We start from the raw sequence: 21,642 nt of genomic DNA, 5'->3' as shown, positions 1-21,642 counted from the left end.
TCTCATTGTGTACTTGTTTTATTATTACCAATTCCTTTAATCTAGCTGTATCCTGTAGCTTTTGGGAGAAAAGATAAAACCAAACACTACAAAACAGATAATAAGTTCTTGATGTCAGTATTTCCCTTAATATTGTAGATTTATTAGACACCTAAAGGGTTCCAATGGAACAAATATACAAATTATAGATTAGCAGATTTGTTACTTGGAAGTAATAATTTTTTATGCTAAATTAATATGCACAGTAACTGTGAGAATATTTTTATGAATTGGAGTCCCACAAATATTGGCACTAGCTTCAGTACTATTTTTATCATCAGAACAGAATCACTTCAGATGTTTCAAGGTATTGCATTATTCTACACAATGTGCTTCATCTTTGTTGTGATCATCACTGAAAATAATACATTTGCTTAGTGAGGTGTACCCTCTGGAACAGGGGCAACCAAGAATTCAATTTGCAGGCCGTGCCCTGGCACGCAAGTGCCATAGTGCTCAGCCTAGCTGCACATTTCCACACTGCCACAGCACACTGCCTGAGCGTGAGGAGGAGGAAGAGGGGAAAACTGTGAATGCGCTGCAGTTAAAAAGTAGTGCAGTCACATTGTATACGACTCGGTTTTATGTTTCATATTTCTCGACAACACAGGTCACAAACAAAACAAACTTTGATACAACAGTGAAAACAATCAATTTTTCACCGTTTAATTATAATGATGCTGGCAATAATCAGAGCAAAATGCCTCGGACCTTTGGAGGTGACGGAGTCCCACCTCTAACTGATAAACCAGGGACTCCTAAATTACGACTCGCGCCAAACAAATGGTAATGAGATGGGGGGGGGGGGGGGCTATTAATATCAATGGGGGCTACTCTGGGGAGAAGGTAGAGCTGGCAGAGGCTGCAAGTAAGATGGGGCTGGATGTTTTAGCTGTTAGTGACATTCGGGTAAGGGGTGAGACAGAAGAGGAAGTGGGAGAATACAAGGTCTACCTATCAGGAGTGAAAGCAGGAATAGCACAATGGGGTGTAGGGCTTTACATCAGGAAAGAAATGGAACCCGGCGTAGTTGCAATAAGGTATGTAAATGAACGACTGATGTGGATAGATTTGACAGTGTCTAGCAAGAAAATTAGGATTGTGTCAGTATATTCACATTGTGAAGGGACAGATCTAGATAAGATAGATAGTTTTTATGTTGCACTCAATGATGTAGTTGTTAGAGTAAAGGACAAGGACAGTGTTCTGCTCATGGGTGATTTTAATGCCAGGATTGGAAATTGAACAGAAGAGTATGAAAAGGTTATGGGTAAATTTGGAGAGGATATGGAGGCCAACAGGAACGGGAAACAATTCTTGGATTTCTGTGCCATTATGGGCTTAGTAATCATAAACTCCTTTTTTTAAACATAAGAACATTCACCGGTATACTTGGGAAGGCAGGGAAACCAGATCTGTCATTGACTATATAATAACAGATCAGGAATTCAGGAAGGCTGTGAGGGACACACGTGTATTCAGGGGATTCTTTGATGACATTGATCATTATTTAATCTGCCGCGAAATTGGTATTTTAAGGCCGAAAGTGCAGGAGGTCAGGTCCATATGTAGGAGGATAAGAGTGGAGAAACTTCAGGATAAGGAAATCAGGTACAAGTACATAACAGCGATCTCAGAAAGGTACCAGTTAGTTGAATGTAGTCAATTACAGTCTTTGGAAAAGGAATGGACAAGGTACAGGGACACAATACTAGAAGTGGCTAAAGAATGTCTTGGAACAGTAGTGTGTAAAGGTAGGATGAAGCAAACAGCTTGGTGGAATGACACAGTCAAGGCAGCCTGTAAAAGGTAATGTCAGTAGGAAAGAAGTATAAACGGATTGAGTGCCAAATAGGAGGAACAAAGTTAGAACAGGTGGACGGTTTCAAGTGCTTAGGATGCATATTCTCACAGGATGGCAACATAGTGAAAGAACTGGAAGCGAGGTGTAGCAAAGCTAATGCAGTGAGTGCTCAGCTACGATCTACTCTCTTCTGCAAGAAGGAAGTCAGTACCAAGACTAAGTTATCTGTGCACCGTTCAATCTTTCGACCAACTTTGTTGTATTGGAGCGAAAGCCGGGTGGATTCAGGTTATCTTATCAACAAGGTTGAGGTTACGGATATGGAAGTAGCTAGGATGATTGCAGGTACTAGTAGATGGGAACAATGGCAGGAGGGTGTCCACAATGAGGAAATCAAAGAAAAACTGGGAATGAACTCTATAGATGTAGCAGTCAGGACAAACAGGCTTAGATGGTGGGATCATGTTACACGCATGGGAGAAGCAAGGTTACCAAAGAGACTCATGGGTTCAGCAGTAGAGGGTAGGAGGAGTCGGGGCAGACCAAGAAGAAGGTACCTGGATTCGGTTAAGAAAGATTTTGAAGTAATAGGCTTAACATTAGAAGAGGCACCAATGTTAGCACGGAATAGGGGATCATGGAGGAATTTTATAAGGGGGACTATGCTCCAGACTGAACGCTGAAAGGCATAACCAGTCTTAAATGATGATGATGATGATGAATTATAATGTAATTCTTATCAGCACCACCATTCTCACCGTGGCCTTCACTGAATGTAATTACTCCACCAGCCCAGTTCAAAAGCAGATTTCCCAGGCCATCACATCCAGTCCTGGTATTACTGATCCTCCAAAAAACAACTTCGGAGCACACCACTGGTCATTCAGTACTGTCCTGGTCTGGAACATACTAATTAGCTACTTTGACACTCCGTGACTTCCTAAAATCATGCCCTGCAATGAGATCCATTCTGTCTGAGATTTTGCCTACTACACCTAAAACAGATCTTTGTTGCCCTCCCAGTCTCCACAATATTCTTGTCAGACCCTATGCTCATTCTGCACCCATCTCCCTACCATGTGGCTCATACTCCTGTGATGGTCCCTGCTGCAAGACTTGCCCAATACACCCTCCTACTACCACCAGTACCAGCCCTGTAACTGGCAAAACTTATACTATCCAAGGGAGAGCCACCTGTGAAATGACACATTCCATATGCTCTACAACATGACATTTGTGACTTTGGTGCCTGTTTCACCATATACGCCATCAGGATTCTTCCCCCAAACACCAGTTTCTCACAGCTCCGCAGTGGGAACTAGCGCTACAACATGTCCTTGCTTCTTGCCACTCACTTGGCCTTAATTTACATTAATTTCTTCTGTCTCAGCATTTCTTCACAGTTACTGCTCCTTTCTTTACTTTGTTTAGTTATCTGCCTGTTTCTCGCCTTCCCCCTCCCACCTCTGTTATGTACAGTGCACTTAGATTTTTGCTCTTATTAACTCTGTCTTGCATATTACCCCATCTTCCACCTTTAAGCTCTCACATTTTCAAATCTTGTGCGGTACAATTCCCAACAATCAGTCTTTCCTCTCATCCCATCCAGTAAATCTCCCCTAAACCTCGGTTCTGGATGACCTTTCTGAAATCTACCCCCCTTTTCTTAGATGTCTCCAGTCCTTTTCCTTCACCCCACTCTTCTTTCCTCTTCAACCCTTCAGCCTGAAGAAGGAGCCACTGGCTCTGAAAGTTTTCATAATTATAACCTTCTTTTATGTGTGTGTTCTGCTGCTGCTTGGTGAGTAGATTTTTTTATCAAAACAAAATTTCAGTGTTATTTAATTATTTTTGGCACACTGAAGATGTAACGTAATCTTTATGTGGTACAGGCTGTCAAATTTTTGGAGCAAAAAGGGATGTCATTTGTGGAGAGTGGCGAAAACTGCATAACAAAGAGGTTCACAAACTCTATTCAAGGCCTGACATAATCAGTATTATTAAATCACATAGGCTGCGATGGGCAGGTCACGTAGCTCGAATGGATGAGGGCAGGGTTGATTGGTTTGGGGGGGATTAAAGGGACCAGACTGCTACAGTCATCAGTCCCGATGAGGGCAGGGCAGTGTGCAGAGTACTGGTAAGGCACTTAGAGGGAAAACGTCCTGTGGGGAGACCGAGGCATATATGGTAAGACAATGCGAAGGCTGATTTTAGGAGCCTAGGTATTGAAGGTGAATGGAAGGAAATAGCCCAAGACAGGGACAGATGGCAAAAATACGTTGCTGCGGTAATGGATTCTGGAGTCCGGTATGACCAGTGAGTGAGTGAATGTGAGTAAAAAACTGTCAACATACGAACAGCCGCAGACAATTTCACAGATTTTCACGCTGGTTATCATGAAATCGTGACTTATTTAGTTTCATAATCAAAAAAATGGTCTTTCACTCACATATGGTGATCACAATACTGTAGCACTTTTGCAGCCTCATTCTGGAGATGTGGGAACTTTGCTTGAGGAAAGCAGTGTAGATATCCTGGACAGTATGATAAAAGGATTTGTCTTTACAATGGGAATTAACTTGCAGATCAGTTGATTACATTTGCACATGCACAGGGGTGCTATCAACTGAAATGGCAAACGGTCTCAAAAACAGATAAAAACTAAATGTATGATTGGCATTGTTCTCAAAATGTTTAGAAAACTATCCTTGTAATTCTTTCAAGACCACAATGAATTATTCAGACCATGTATTTTCTTTAACACCATTGAGCTTAGGGAACTGGATGGTGATTGTGAGAATGTGTCCCTTGTTCAAGGTGATTTTCTTTTTAACCACATCCACATCAAATCAGAAGGAAGTTTTTCTCACCTTGCACTGCCTTATCATGATCAGTGTGCAGTCTAGTCCACTTAAAACGCAAGTTCTGTAATATATTCTGTATGTTCTCATTTTCATTTCTACATTTCTTTTTTCTTCATAAATTCAACAGTGATGAATTTTAAATTGAAAAATCATTCCTGGCATACCCTTTGACTTAACCAATGTACCGTGCAGTAGTATACAAATCTCCATACTCTTTGTGCAATTAAATTGAAAACTTTTGCTGCTGACATTGGAATAATGCATGTGACATTTGAAATTTTAGCCGTACCATCAGTTTCTTCACATGCTGCATGCCTGAAAATTTGGTACAAAGTGCTTCTTGATGTGCAGAACAATGAATCCCATCTGTTGATCATTGTAATTTCTTCCTCTTTCATTGCCAACAACGCATTTAAATTCTATTTGTATGCTTTTATAGTGTTGTTTCATAGGAAATTTGCAATACCTGTTGCTTATGCCATTACATAATATACAGGATGAAGCAAAATTCATGGTTTGCAATGCGACTCCTCACATGACAGCTATAAAAACATTTATTTCGCAAAATTTCGTCCACCAAGTACATCCAGCAGAAAAAGGATGTTAAAGAGTGGAAATCTGGCAACGTTTTAAACACATGTATGGTAACTATCTCTGTCAGCAGATGACATTCATGCTGTGCAGTTTGTGCAGTGGATAAAGTTTTGGGCTAGCATGCAGGAGGTCGAGGGTTCGATCCTGGGTTGGGGCGCTTTTTTTTTTATTTGCTAGTTTCATTCTGACATTTCATATTGTAATATACCCCGTTTCTTAGGTCACGTGTATCCTAAATTTACAACATTTTGTAATGGTGAATATAACAAATATGTGGTTAGACAAATAAGAAATACAGTTGAAGAAAATGACCTGTCATAGGACAGAACAACTACGAAAAAATAAAAATAAATCAATTTTGAGATGCTAAAGTGATAGCACTGTACAATAACACACCATCTACTTGTCATTTAGCGCAGTGGTTAGACACTGGACTTGCATTTGGGAGGACGACGGTTCAATCCCGCGTCCGGCCATCCTGATTCAGGTTTTCTGTGATTTCCCTAAATCACTCCAGGCAAATGCCAGGATGGTTCCTCTGAAAGGGCACGCCCGACTTCCTTCCCCATCTTTCCCTAATCCAATGAGACCGATGACCGCGCTGTCTGGTCTCCTTCCCCATCCAACCAACCAGCCAACTTGTCATTTATACTACATGTAATATGAGTGCTCAGATGTCACACATTAGCAACGAGTGCCAATAGTAATGTCCATGTTAATGACCGCATGATCTTCACAACAAAATACGTGGCCCTCAGAACAAGAGATGCTCAAAGCAACCTCCCTGCACGTCCAAACATTGTTCAACTTGCCGGATCATACAGCTCTGGACCCTTCAGAGCAAAGCTGCATCCACAGTAACAAGAGCAGCATGAACAAATGCTACCAGTTCTTCCACATTCATTGGCAGAGTAGAGTACACGTGCCCCTGCAGGTGTACCCACAGGAAGAAATGCAGGGGGTTTAGGTCAAGTGACTGTGGTGGCCATACAACTGGATCTCCATGTCTGAGCCATTTCCTGCAGATGTTCTGTACAAATACTGTTGCACATTAATTCCAGAGTGTGGAGGTGCACCATCATGTTATAACCATATCCTCTGCCGAACATGCAGTGGAACACCTTCCAGTGCATCAGGCAGGTAGTTGGAGAGGAATGCATGATACCTTCATGCAGTCAACTGGTCAGGCAACATGTCGGGCCCCAAACACCTGTCACCCAATATTCCAACCCAGATGTTGATACCATAGTGAACTTGATATCCAAGATCGCAGGTGACATGTGGGTTAACTTCACACCAATGGTGGGCGTTGTGCACGTTGAAGACACCCTCACAAGTGAATGCTTCATCTGGCCATATCATGGTGTACACAAAGTCATCATTGGCTTCCTGTTGTTGTTGGAACCATTCACACAATTGCATCTGCTGATGGCGATCTGCAGGATGCAGGTGTTGTATGAAAGCATAATGATAGGGGTGCAGCCCATGCTCGTGCAGCACGTTAATGACCTCGCATTGTGACACATGCTTGCTATGGAATGCGTACTTCACTGACGTTCATGGTGTATGACCTCCAGAATAGCTTCCTCAGTAGTTGGAGTATGGTGAGTCTGTGGACAACCTCTGTCACGCGATGGGGGAAGGAGAGAACCTGACTCCCGAAGGTGCAGCTCCAGATGAGGAAACACGTTTATATCAGGGTGGTGTCAATGAGGATATGTAGCAGCATATTCACGAGCTGCAATACCAGCCCACTTATCAGATGCACCAAGGACCAGAAGCATATCCACATATTCATCGTTTGTGTGCCATACGTGTGCCACACTGGTTTAGAGGTTTACAATGTGAATATTCGATACATGTATGCATGTACATTGGAGTCTGTCACGTGCATGCTACTCTAGTCACAACTAGTCCCTGGCTGATGAACAGCGCATAGAGTATAAACGTGTGCTGTGCCTTGTAATGCCCATTCCCGTCTGACAGATATTGGTCCGCTTGATTCATCCCGACACCGCCAACTGTGAAATGTTCAGTTCCGAATTACACTGTTTCCCTAATGGTGATAGAGGTGATATTTCCACAATACCATCAATAGAATAATAATAATAATAATAATAATAATAATAATAATAATAATAATAATAATAATAAGGCATTGAGATACGTACTAAATAGCATGCGGTTACCAGACTCAGTGTTGAAAGGCATAATTAATGGGACAATGGTGATAACACATAGAAACAGTAACCGAGTTTGGATATTATTCACAAAGCACATTGCTATCCCTACTGGTAATGTAAAGCCATAACGAAATGTAATGGACCTGAAAGAACCAAGGATAATAGTTGATTCTAATATACGGGACTATTTGGGGAGGGTACAAAGAAAACAGGTTTCACATCTAGTAGATGAAGTAGTGCGAATACATACACACCCACAACGCGGAAATGGCTTCTTTCAAAGCTGACCAATCTGCCATTTCTACAATTGTAGTATGTGAGTGCAAATATTTTCTAGAAGACCTGCTGCAATCGCTGTTGACAATTAAGAAGCCAGATAATGCTTCAACCCAGGGTTGAACTATTTTTTTTAAACATACACTCCTGGAAATGGAAAAAAGAACACATTGACACCGGTGTGTCAGACCCACCGTACTTGCTCCGGACACAGTGAGAGGGCTGTACAAGCAATGATCACACGCACGGCACAGCGGACACACCGGGAACCGCGGTGTTGGCCGTCGAATGGCGCTAGCTGCGCAGCATTTGTGCACCGCCGCCGTCAATGTCAGCCAGTTTGCCGTGGCATACGGAGCTCCATTGCAGTCTTTAACACTGGTAGCATGCCGCGACAGCGTGGACGTGAACCGTATGTGCAGTTGACGGACTTTGAGCGAGGGCGTATAGTGGGCATGCGGGAGGCCGGGTGGACGTATCGCCGAATTGCTCAACACGTGGGGCGTGAGGTCTCCACAGTACATCGATGTTGTCGCCAGTGGTTGGCGGAAGGTGCACGTGCCCGTCGACCTGGGACCGGAACTCAGCGACGCACGGATGCATGCCGAGACCGTAGGATCCTACGCAGTGCCGTAGGGGACCGCACCGCCACTTCCCAGCAAATTAGGGACACTGTTGCTCCTGGGGTATCGGCGAGGACCATTTGCAACCGTCTCCATGAAGCTGGGCTACGGTCCCGCACATCGTTAGGCCGTCTTCCGCTCACGCCCCAACATCGTGCAGCCCGCCTCCAGTGGTGTCACGACAGGCGTGAATGGAGGGACGAATGGAGGCGTGTCGTCTTCAGCGATGAGAGTCGCTTATGCCTTGGTGCCAATGATGGTCGTATGCGTGTTTGGCGCCGTGCAGGTGAGCGCTACAATCGGGACTGCATACGACCGAGGCACACAGGGCCAACACCCGGCATCATGGTGTGGGGAGCGATCTCCTACACTGGCCGTACACCTCTGGTGATCGTCGAGGGGACACTGAATAGTGCACGGTACATCCAAACCGTCATCGAACCCATCGTTCTACCATTCCTAGACCGGCAAGGGAACTTGCTGTTCCAACAGGACAATGCACGTCCGCATGTATCCCGTGCCACCCAACGTGCTCTAGAAGGTGTAAGTCAGCTACCCTCGCCAGCAAGATCTCCGGATCTGTCCCCCATTGAGCATGTTTGGGACTGGATGAAGCGTCGTCTCACGCGGTCTGCACGTCCATTACGAACGCTGGCCCAACTGAGGCGCCAGGTGGAAATGGCATGGATAGCCGTTCCACAGGACTACATCCAGCATCTCTACGATCGTCTCCATGGGAGAATAGCAGCCTGCATTGCTGCGAAAGGTGGATATACACTGTACTAGTGCCGACATTGTGCATGCTCTGTTGCCTGTGTCCATGTGCCTGTGGTTCTGTTAGTGTGATCATGTGATGTATCTGACCCCAGGAATGTGTCAATAAAGTTTCACCTTCCTGGGACAATGAATTCACGGTGTTCTTATTTCAATTTCCAGGAGTGTATATAAACTTTTATTTACAAAATAACAATTTTCATTTTACAAATACAGTTTACGTTTTACTTGTAAACATGAGACAATCCATTCTTTGCTTTTATTTTTCTGTTACTGTCCAGGTAATCATTTCATTTGGTATTTTTAAATGTTTTTCGAGAGTCTGTCAGTCTGAGTTTGTTAGTGGTTTCTTGCACTGTTTATTGTTTCAGTTTAGCTTTTTCTGAGTCTTTCGACACTACATTTGTATGTGTGGCAGAAGGTATTTGGAATAAGCATTGATTGTACGGTCTAGTTATTTACACTGAATAATTAATAAATAAAAGTTATTTTATGGATATTTTATTTATTACTAGTTGTGTTATTATTATTATTATTGTTATTATTTTTAATTATAATTATATTTCGAGTTGTGGATGTGCTGTATTCATTTTAAAATAATGTTGAATTATTACTATCTTCTTATTAAATCTTGTGTTAGAAAACAAAAGGGGAGGCATTTTACATTGGGCCTTGAAAACGAGACCTTAGTGGGATATGCACTACACATGAAATCAGTTTGACAGAAATATTAATGAGTGTATCAATTGTCAGCTGTTGTTTGATGAGTGAAGTGGTATCCAAAGGGGAAACACTCATGAAAACTATCTTAACATATTAAACAACCCATGACAAAAGAAAAGGACATTACCATTTTAGCGAATTATTATATCTATATTTTTTTTTTTTCAGTTTGAGCAAAGAGCAATACACTAGGAAGCATTGGACAGTGCAATTGTAGAGCTAGTTTGATACAGGTGGTGTGCGAGAGTAAAGAAGACTGAAAGGAGGAAACTATCCGTGGTGGAAGTAAAGACATATATAAGCATGTGAATCACTAGTGTTGTACTGATAGAACTGTAATAGTTTTGAAGTACTCACAGTTGTACAAACCTCTTGATTGCACACCATGGAGGGTAGAAAAAAAAAGAAACACTCGAAGCTATGGTTATACTGGCACGATATTGGAAACTTTTACGTGTTAAAACACTTTTCACTGTCACATTTTTTAAAAATACTTAAGCACTTTAACACACGTATCACTGTTGGTGCTTTTGGGATGTGGGAGGGGATCTGCGACTGCGTCAAGGGCGTGGGGGTTTTGTGGTGGTGACGGTGACGGCAATGGCAATGGCAGTGGAAGACATGTCACGTGGCAGCAGACAGGGCATCCCTGAAGGCGGCGGTCAGCGGGATCTCCAGGAAGTTTTGGAAGGTCTCGCGGTATTTGGCATGTTGTTTTGCCTTCTTGTGCTTTTCCCACAAGTCCGTGAGGAACTGCACGCTGTCTGACTGCTTTTTGGATCGACCTCCGGCATGCTAACCCAAAACTCTATCCACTGCACCAATTATGCAGCACAACTGCAATGTGCTGGCAGAGGTACTTCCCAACACGTGGTTTCGGTGGTGCCAGACTGCCACTCTTTGATGTTCTTTTTCTGCTGGATCTACTCGCGAGATGAAATTTTGTGACAGACATTTTTTATCGCTGGCATGTGGGGAGTTGCACTGTGAAGCCCGAGAGTGCAAATTCTGATTCACCCTGTATATTGAGAATTCTCATGCCTCTATTTTGCCATTCTCAATCATTTTTAATGGTTTGTAATGAAAGATTACTAGACTGCCTCTTTTTGTGCAATTGACTACTGGACTGTGAATATCCTTCATACCTCAAACAAATAGTGAAGGGTAAACAGCGTAAACAGCACTGACACCACGATTCTGCTGAACTGAATAGAGTTGTGCCAGCCAAGAAATGTCACACTGAAATATTAAAAGAAATGTTGCACTCTACAGGGCATTTCCAAGAAGGACCAAGAAGAACTGAGCAAAGCCGAGATGGGTGGAGGAGCCTTGGCTCGCACGTGGCCCACACACTTGGCCTGTATGAAATTTGGCATGCTGTGGCCAGCCCTACTATAGAGAATTGTGATGAAAAGGACAGAGTGCTACACACTTAAAGAGGACATACTGACTTACAGACAGGCACAATGGAAAAAACTGTTACGCATTTAGTTTTCAGTCAGAGCCTTCTTCAGGAAGAAAACACACACACATCCACAAAAGCAAGTACACAGCATACACGAGAGTGGATCTCTGGCCACTATGTAGTTTCATTCTGGCCAGAGCACTGGAAATGATGTACATATGTGTAAGAGGTGTGCTTGCTTGTGTGAATGTATGTGTGGTTTCTTTCTGAAGAAGGCTTTGGTCAAAATCTCAGTTTGTAACAGTCTTTTTGTTGTGCCTGGCTGCAATTCAGTGTGTCATCTTTATGGAGTAACAATCTATCGTATTCATAATACGAGATGTGACTGGAAAGTTTTAAGAACGGGCTTGTAATTGTACAATGGTGGTACTTACATGCTGCTGTGATGCATCTCCTTCAAAATAGTCCCCTTTTGACTGAACACACAGATTCCAACGGTGTTTCCACTTTTGGAAACATTCCTGTAGATTTTTTTCCTGAAGTGTGTTAAGGGCGCTATCCGTATTTGTCTGGATGTCTTCAATCGAGTCAAATTGCTTCCCTTTCCATGAAAATTTCAGTTTAGGGAACAGGTAGAAGTCTGCAGGGGCCAAATCAGGGGAATATGGCACTTGTGCAAGCACAAGAATTTTTAATTTGGTCAAAAATGCAACAATAAAGAAGATACGATGAGCCGGAGCATTGTAATGGTGTAGTACGCAATTCCTGTCTTTCCACAGTGCAGACCTTTTCTTCCACACCTTTTCACACAGATGCTCAAGGACACATTTTTAGTATTCCTGGTTATTGTCTGTACTCCAGGGATAAATTCATGTTGCACAATACTGGAAGAATATAAAAAAATCACCAACATTGTCTTCACCTTCACCAAATTTGCCATTCTTTTTTCGGTTGTATTGAACCTGGAGTCTTCCACTGAGAAGACTGCACTTTGGTTTCAGGATCATATCCATATACCCATGATTCATCACCTGTAATTACCCTGTTTAACAAATCTGGGTCATTTTTAGTCTGATAAATCAGTTCTTGGCACACTTCAAGTCGGTATTGTCTCTGGTCACTTGGCAGCACTTTTGGAATGAATTTTGCGGACACTCAACGCATGTTCAGATCTTCAGTTAAAATTGACTGAACTGCATAGAAACTTAAATTAAGTTCATCGGCCATCTCCCTAATTGTAAGTCTACTATCTGAGTGCACTAAGTAGTAAACTTTCACAACATTTCATGGCCATTTTTAAATCTGTTGAACCAAACAAAAACATTTGACTGGCTCATACAGGTATCTCCAAAAGCTGTTTTTAATAGTGCGTAAGTCTCAGAAGCTGATTTCCTGGTTTTAAAACAAAATTTGACACAAACTTGTTCCATTTTTACGTCCATTTTCACGCTGACAGAATCTGGCAACAAGCTGTAGTGGGAGCCCCTACCCTGAAATGTTGTGAATCAGATCAGCCCCCAAAATAGAGGTTAGAACACTAAGGCAGTAGGAGCTTGCATTAACAGACATGTTTAGGAATGCTCATAGTTTTGAATTATGGGAAGGTGCGTCTCGCAGGTGAACAGAAAATAATGTCTGCATAGCAGATAGTGTTCTACTGATCAGGTAAAAAGTCACCACTACTGGAAGCAGATAAGTTGAATAGATAAAAGTTTCTCGCACTATGAGGCCACTCTGATCGTAGAGCTTGCTTGATGATCAGCATGCCAGAAAGGTATTTCTGCCCTTAGAATGAATTTGTCTGACTCAAGTGTTCCTCAGTTTCCAAAGGAAAATGGCATGATTTCCGTAAAGTAAGTAGTGTTGTTCCAAACATCCACATTAGAGTGCTTATTGAAAGATGCAGTTTGTTTTCAATTTGAAGTACTGGAACACAGCAGAGGTTTTTGCCAAGTTAGAAAGACAAAGTAACGAAAGGGTCAGAGACTGATGCAACTGAGCTACAGGCTTTCCACTAAAGTATTAATAGACTGACTAATAGGTCAGAGTGTGATGAATTATAAAGCTGATAATGTACTTCAGCCTCTTTGTTTAAACTGAATACTTATCTGTTGTTACGATCAGTATCCTTAGTTGCAAATAAGAGAGCAGTCACCTGTTTCCATGGAGGCCATAAAACCCCTGTAGCAAGTCAGCTCAGAAAATAAGTTCTCTGTGAAAGAATTGTAAGAGAAATCGAATTCCTGGGCATCAAGGAAACAAACTTAGGAAATATTTTTTATCTTAACATGTGCATTTGGTTTCTCCAAACAAGAGTTAGTTACTGCAGTGTCTTTGGGAATTCCTTATCAAGCAGCATAAAATTTGTCCACCTCATGCACAGATTTGTTTTCTCCTGTGTTAAGGTTGCACAAAAGACGTAGCTGTGCAGATCAACATTCCACCCTCAGCATTGCTAGTGTTAGCAGACTCTCATCATCCCGAAAATCTTACCTGAATGTGTAATAGTTGCACCTGTCTGGTTGAAAGAACAGAATGAAGTAGTGGATGTTCCAGAAAGTTCTTGCTGTTCAGAGTTTGATAAAAACAAACAGCTAAGCCAACACAAATTTTTTGGTAGAGTTATTAATACAACTGACATCCAATTTAGTAGCAGTGAACTCACTTTCTTAATTAAAGGTGTGAAACATGATATTGGAGCAAATCTCAATAATCACAGTGTTAAAAATCTCATAGCCTGCACAAAACTTGCTTGTGACACAGCACAACTAGACACATGTGAGAAAATGCAGTTGCATACAAGACAAATAAACTGATAATGAAACAACTTCAAACAAATAATACCCGCAAAAAAAGTGAACTTAAAGATTTGAAAAATATTGACAGCAAACTGTCTGAAAGTAAAGCACTCATAGTAAAAGCTGACAAAGGAAATTCATTAATCGTAATTCACAAAATAGAATATGTAGAGAAAACCTTGCAATTTTTCCATAGCAACAATATTACTGAAATAAAGGCAGATCCTACAGTAAAATTCCAAAGTAAAAAAAGTAAAAAAAGTTACTACAAAACTGTTAACTTTTTACTGAACAAATATGAAATACGTAACTGCATAGCAATGAAGTCCTCAGCACCAAAACTGCGTGCACAGCCAAAGGTTCATAAAGAAAATCGTCCCATTCGCCCGATTGTTAACTCGAGAAACAGCCCTGCATACTTCATAAGTCGAAAATTAAAAGACCTCATTACCAAATACTATACATTTGAAAATAACTACACCATAAATAACACACACATGAACTCATAAGCTTAATTAAAGACATCCACATCCCACCAACAGCTAAATTAGCATCACTAGATGTAGTCAACCTGTACATGAACATTCCTGTCAAAGAGACTATTAACATTATAAGAAACGATGTGCTTAGATATAAGAAAATTAGTGTTGCAGAGATCTGTGAACTCATAGAAATACTTTCACTTATTCTAGAGCATAATTACTTTAGCTTCAACAACAAACAGTACCAACAACATGATGGTTTGGCAATGGGAAGTAGCTTAGCTGGGATATTGGCTGACATTTACATCAACCATATAGAACAAAAGTTCTTTTTAACCAACCAGCACATCTCAAACAAAATAATCTACTACAGAAGATATGTTGATGATACAATCTTGCCTTTTGATGGTACAAGCAATGAAATAGATACATTAGCAGCAGATCTAAGCAAAGTGCACAAAAATATTAAATTCACAGTTGAACATGAAACTAATAAAAGCATTAACTTTCTTGACCTGAAAATTTGCAATAGTAACAATAAACATCAGTTTAGTATTCACAGAAAAACTACCACCACAGATGTCAGTATTGACAACTCATCTTGCCACCCTCGCCAACAAAAAATGGCATATTTCAGAACGATGCTACACCGAATTAAAAAAGTACCAATGAGTGACACAGACCAACAAAATTAAATCAGTTGCTCATAAAATAATGGATATAAACACACAATAATAGAAACACTCCACAACAAAATGCAGACCAAAACCACAGATCCGTTTCACAGCAGTCAGTTCAAGCCAATATGAGATGGAGCAACCATGTGAGAACTGTGGTAGGGAAGGAAAATGGTCGACTTAAGGTTATTGGAAGAATTTTAGGAAAGCGTGATTCACCCTTAAAGGAGACTGCATATAGAACACTGGTGTGACCTATTCTTGAGTTCTGCTAATGTGTTTGGAACCTGTGCCAGATTGGACTGAAGGAAGCTACTGAAGCAATTCAGAGGTCGGCTGCTAGATTTGTTACTGGTAGGTTCTAACAACACATAAGTGTTTCAGAGATGCCTTGGGAACTAAAATTGGAATCCCTGGAGGGATGGCGATGTTCTTTTTGAGAAACACTATTGAAAAAAGTTAGAGAACTTGCATTTGAAGCTGACTGCTGAATGATTCTCCTGCTGCCAATGTGCATTGCATTTAAGGACCACAGTGATAATATGTGAGAAATTAGAGCTCATACCGAGGGATACAGACAGTCATTTTTCCATTTCTCTACTTGAGAGTGGAACAGGACAGGAAATGGCAAATAGTGATACAATGTATCATTTGCCACACACTGTATGGTGGCTTGCAGTGTAGTGATGTAAGTGAGGAGCTAGATAATATATATCATGAACTTGTAACTATATTACGTAGAGGATAGTTTGCTACTCACCACATAGAGAAGACAATGAGCTGCAGACATTTGCAGTGAAAAGACTACTAAACATTTACGCTTGTGGCCAAAATGTCTTCTCTGGAAATACACATTCATACAGCCACAACTACTGTCACCAGCTGCTGTGGCCAGACTACAGGCTGCATCTGTGTCTTACGTGAGCATCAATTGGAGGTGAGGGTGAGAGGGAGGCAAGGAGGGGGAGGAATAGCAGGATAGTGGTAGGGGAAGGTTTTTGCAGCATGTGGGATGTATTGGGGACAGGATAGGGCTATTGTTTGCAGAGACAGGCGGCTGTGCTTCAGGGGGGGGGGGGGGGGGGGAGCAGAAAAAGCACCAGCTAGTCCTTTCCCTTTCTCCATTTTCTGTGCACCCCCCCCCCCCCCCCCTTTCACACACACACACATTAGTCCAACTCTGCAACAGTAGCCCTGTCTTGTCCCCACCACATCCTGGTACACTCCCACAAGTAGCACTTCACCATCCCCTACTCTTACCCTGCAGCCCCTCCCCCTTCCTGAACCATGTCTCCTACTGACCCCACCATCTATCTCGGATTACTGCTCATGTTAGAATCAGATGCAGTTCACAGTTTGTCCTCAGCAGCCATAGACAATGGCTATGTTTGTGTGAGAGTTATGCTTGTGTACACATGCATACGTGCCTGTTTTGTCTGTGCGCAATGCCATTTCCAAAGAAGGCCTTCAGTGCAGAAACGTAAATGTTTAGTAGTCTTTTCACATTGTGCCTGTCTGCAACTCAATGCCTTCTCAATGTGTTGAGTAGCAGTCTATCCTTTTCATAACATTGTTGTTGTTCCATCATTGACTTTTGATTGTTTTATTGTATTTTTTGTTTTCATGCCATGTTCTACAGCCTTGATAATAAAATCAACGTAGATCTATGGAACAAATACTATAGCTCTCTATCCATCCGAATTTTTCTATTTTTGTCCCTTGTATTGAATGATTATTTTACTTTCAGATATTGTCCTATGGCAGTGAAGGCAACCAACTTTCCCCTGTTTACAGGCCATACAACTTCAGTTTTCCAGCTTTGGAAACATTAGTAATAAATGTGGCAGATGCTTCCTCCTATATCTCACATTTCCTGCGAGATCTGGTATTAGGAGCATCTCGTCCTACATTTCGCTGCATGTGGCTTGGTTTCCATGATCCTTTTTCAAGGGGTGAGTCTCATCAACACTCAGAGAGGGATATATATATATATATATATATATATATATATATATATATATATATATATATATATATATATATATGACGATGTAAATAAAACAGAAAGAAACTTCCACATGGGAAAAATATATTAAAAATAAAGATTCCAAGACTTACCAAGCGGGAAAGCGCCGGCAAACAGGCACATGAACAAAACACACAAACACACACACAAAATTACGAGCTTTCGCAACTAGCAGTTGCTTCATCAGGAAGGAAGGAAGGAGAGGGAAAAATGAAAGGGTGTGGGTTTTAAGGGAGAGGGTAAGGAGTCATTCCAATCCCGGGAGCGGAAAGACTTCCCTTAGGGGAAAAAAAGACAGGTGTACACTCGCACACACACACACACATATCCATCATGGATATGTGTGTGTGTGTGTGCGCGAGTGTACACCTGTCTTTTTTTCCCCTAAGGGAAGTCTTTCCGCTCCCGGGATTGGAATGACTCCTTACCCTCTCCCTTAAAACCCACACCCTTTCATTTTTCCCTCTCCTTCCTTCCTTCCTGACGAAGCAACTGCTAGTTGCGAAAGCTCGTAATTTTGTGTGTGTGTTTGTGTGTTTTGTTCATGTGCCTGTTTGCCGGCGCTTTCCCGCTTGGTAAGTCTTGGAATCTTTATTTTTAATATATATATATATATATATATATATATATATATATATATATATATATATATATTTTCTTGTTGCTTCAGACATTTAATTAGATGTGCCACAAATATTTTATCTGTCAATAAAAAATTGCACGAAAAGTGAAAATTATATAAACCTATAAAAAAAGAAACAGATCTTGTTACTCATCAACTTCGGTATGACAGAACTTTAAGATATGCACATGCTGTTTATTTAACCTAATGAGTAGTAGGTTTAAAATATGCTGATTCAGGCATTCCTGCCATAATACATTTTGCTAAGGCTTCTAAGCAGTGCATAAGATGGTGTTGCTGAAACTCCACAGTATTTGGGTGAAGTATCTGCTCATCATTTTGAGGTGACAGTTGATTCACCACAGATGCATGCTAATAGTCATTGTGAAACATAGATAAACATTCAAAAATTGCTTCTTGGGCATGTATTTTTACATTGTTTTAATGCTACGAATTACAAGATTCAGTTCAGCGTGATGTGAATAAAATATGGAGATACTCTCCCTGAATGTACTGTTATAGAAAAGAACATGGACTCTTGCCCCACAGTGTTTGCCAGAAGTTGGTCACCTCAATCACTATTTTCATGTAACATGTCATCTCAGCTCAGCATGTTACTGAGGATACCTGTCCATAAAACAAGAGCTATCTTACATGTAGATCATTTGAAAGGGAGTTCAGTCACCACAGACTATTTTTCAGCAGAATAGGCACTCTTGAACAAAAGATTCAGTATACGTTTTTACAAGTGCCTGTAGGACAGAAAGAGCAGCCAGAAGAAATAAATGGTTTTCTTTCTCTTCCCATCTGGTAATACTCTCCTGACCGGAACTCTGGGCAACTTTTTCAAACTCTACCCCTTTCCCTACATCCCGCCAGCCCATTCCCTTCACCCCTCTTACCTCCCCGTCAACTCTCCTGCCAGAAGAAGGAGCCACTGGCCCCAAAAGCTAGCAAACTGTAATAGCTGTTATAAGCATGTTCTCCTGTCACTGCTTGGTGAGTAGATTTTTTTTATCTGTCCAGTTACTTATATTTTCAAAAAAGGTTTAAAGAGATTGAACACATAGTTCTGTGTTACTAGTGTTTCATCCAAGACTGAGAGGATCCTTAAAAATTAAAGGGATACATTTTCATCCATTGACATGTACACATGCTCTATTTAGCTACGTTTAGGTCATTATAGGTGTAAGGTAGCTAGATGTTTATGGGATCCCATGCCATTCCAGGTAATGGTATATTGGCAAAACCTATGCATTACTGAAGTGAGATGCTATATACATTGGCTCCATACATGGTGAAATTAAGTGAAGAAAAGAAAAAAGAATCATTGTTAGCCAGGCATTGTTGAAAAACAGATCCCAGTCCTATCTGTGATTGAACTCGTAACGTCTAAAGTCGGAGTCAAGTTATCTACCTGGTAGACCACCACGGCCACTTTCATTATGATAAAAATCATAAAATAAAATTTCCAGCAAAGACAAATGTCATCTGAGTGCTAGAAATATACATATGCCAGTCAACAGTCAATACAACTCTTTGCCTTTAAATATGTCTGCTTGTGTCTGTGTATGTGCGGATGGATATGTGTGTGTGTGTGCGAGTGTACACCTGTCCTTTTTTTCCCCTAAGGGAAGTCTTTCCGCTCCCGGGATTGGAATGACTCCTTACCCTCTCCCTTAAAACCCACATCCTTTCATTTTTCCCTCTCCTTCCCTCTTTCCTGACGAAGCAACTGCCAGTTGCGAAAGCTCGTAATTCTGTGTGTGTGTTTGTGTGTTTTGTTCATGTGCCTGTCTGCCGGCGCTTTCCCGCTTGGTAAGTCTTGGAATCTTTGTTTTTAATAATATCATAGAATTTACTTATTTCTCATACAGCATTTTGGAACTTTCAAATTAATACATGCGATATAGAACATTAATACATATATCATAAAATCATACTAACATCTAGAATATTTACATAATATGTCAAGTTTGGAGTCGCTAGCAAGAAGTCTTCTGGTCTACCATTGTATGATCTTGTGGAGCGTGCTTCTGTGATGTTTCTCACTGTTTGTGGCTCTTCACACTCACAAAGTGGTGGTTGTTGATTAGCCAATTTGTGTAAAAAGATACTCCTGTCTGCCATGTTGGATTATGATTCTGTTTAGCTTAGACATGTTTTGTGGGGCAATTTAAATTCCAGTGGTTTTTGGGTGATACATGGCATGTTGTTACTTTTTTTCCCGTCCAATCGAGAATCCCTGTGTTAGTAAGGTTGAACTCATACCTAGCTGCTAAAAAGATTATGAACCTGCAAGCTGTGATATCTTGTTTTGCCTACCCCAGGCAATAATATTTTTTAAATACCAAGATAATAATTTTACAAACATGGTCCATATTTTAATGGCAAATATTGGAAGAAATTATTGATTTCCATGAACAATGTTCAGTGCCTTTTTGGCGTCAAGATTTTAGATGCATTCAATATCATCATTATTGGAAATAGAGATAGAATTCACCATTCTGAAGGCAGGATGTGGAAATATTGATGCTGCTTGGTAGTATGTTTGTGGTCCTGGAGCCACCAGCAGTTGTCCATAGTTTGTGCAACGATAGTGTAGGAAGTTGCGAAGAAACAGTGCAAAAATGACTCTCTCTCTCTCTCTCTCTCTCTCTCTCTGTGTGTGTGTGTGTGTGTGTGTGTGTGTGTGTGTGTGTGTGTATGTGTGTGTGTTTTGTCTGCATCTGATGACAGTCATAGTCTGATAGCTGATAATATCTACAAGTATTTTTTCAATGTGCCTCTCTGACACTCAATATCAACTTTGTGTGGTGAGTAGCAATCTATCCATTTCATATTTTTATTATTTCACCTCCGATTTTCCATCATCTGATTTTATATTAAAAACTAGCCTTTCCCCACAGTTTTGCGTGCACATGCATTTGACACATGCATTGAACTCAACTCCTCCTTACCATCTCTGTGACCATCTCTTCCTCCCTTTGTTCACCTTATCCTCCCACCTCTGTCTGTTTACCTCCTCCTCTCCACTCTCTCTGTCTCATCATCTCCTCCTCCTCCTCCTTCTCTCTTTGTTCATTTCATCCATGGCCATATCTTGCCCCCCTCCCTCAGATCATATCTTCCTCCCCACTCCCTCTGACTATATTCCCCTTCCCTTTTCTCTTTCCATCTCCACCTCCCTCTCTTCCTTTTCTAACTGCCTACCTTCAACATGCCTGATGCATCTTCACGTCTCCCCCCCTCCCTCTATCCATTTCCTTCTCACTCTGTTCATTACCCCCTCTATCCCAGGGAAGCGTCCTGGGACCTCTACTGTTCCTGATCTATATAAATGACCTGGGTGACAATCTGAGCAGTTCTCTTAGACTGTTCGCAGATGATGCTGTAATTTACCGTCTAGTAAGGTCATCCGAAGACCAGTATCAGTTGCAAAGCGATTTAGAAAAGATTGCTGTATGGTGTGTCAGGTGGCAGTTGACGCTAAATAACGAAAAGTGTGAGATGATCCACATGAGTTCCAAAAGAAATCCGTTGGAATTCGATTACTCGATAAATAGTACAATTCTCAAGGCTGTCAATTCAACTAAGTACCTGGGTGTTAAAATTACGAACAACTTCAGTTGGAAGGACCACATAGATAATATTGTCGGGAAGGTGAGCCAAAGGTTGCGTTTCATTGGCAGGACACTTAGAAGATGCAACAAGTCCACTAAAGAGACAGCTTACACTACACTCGTTCA

At 41.3% G+C, this 21,642-nt stretch overlaps 1 protein-coding gene across 3 annotated transcripts in view; it reads left to right on the top strand.

The window, feature by feature from the left end:
• LOC126281738 (uncharacterized) overlaps positions 1-21,642 on the top strand; it is a 174,030-nt gene that overhangs the window by 61,524 nt on the left and 90,864 nt on the right. For all 3 annotated transcript variants that reach the window (XM_049980923.1, XM_049980924.1, XM_049980926.1), the window contains exon 5: positions 16,993-17,197. In XM_049980923.1, the coding sequence (XP_049836880.1) occupies positions 16,993-17,197 (205 nt within the window). The remainder of the gene's footprint in view (positions 1-16,992; positions 17,198-21,642) is intronic.

Source organism: Schistocerca gregaria, chromosome 7, assembly GCF_023897955.1.
Source record: "Schistocerca gregaria isolate iqSchGreg1 chromosome 7, iqSchGreg1.2, whole genome shotgun sequence".
Classification (NCBI taxonomy): Eukaryota; Metazoa; Arthropoda; class Insecta; order Orthoptera; family Acrididae; genus Schistocerca; species Schistocerca gregaria.
Note: the sequence above shows the minus strand (reverse complement) of the source record. Positions and strands in the feature narration are given on the sequence as shown.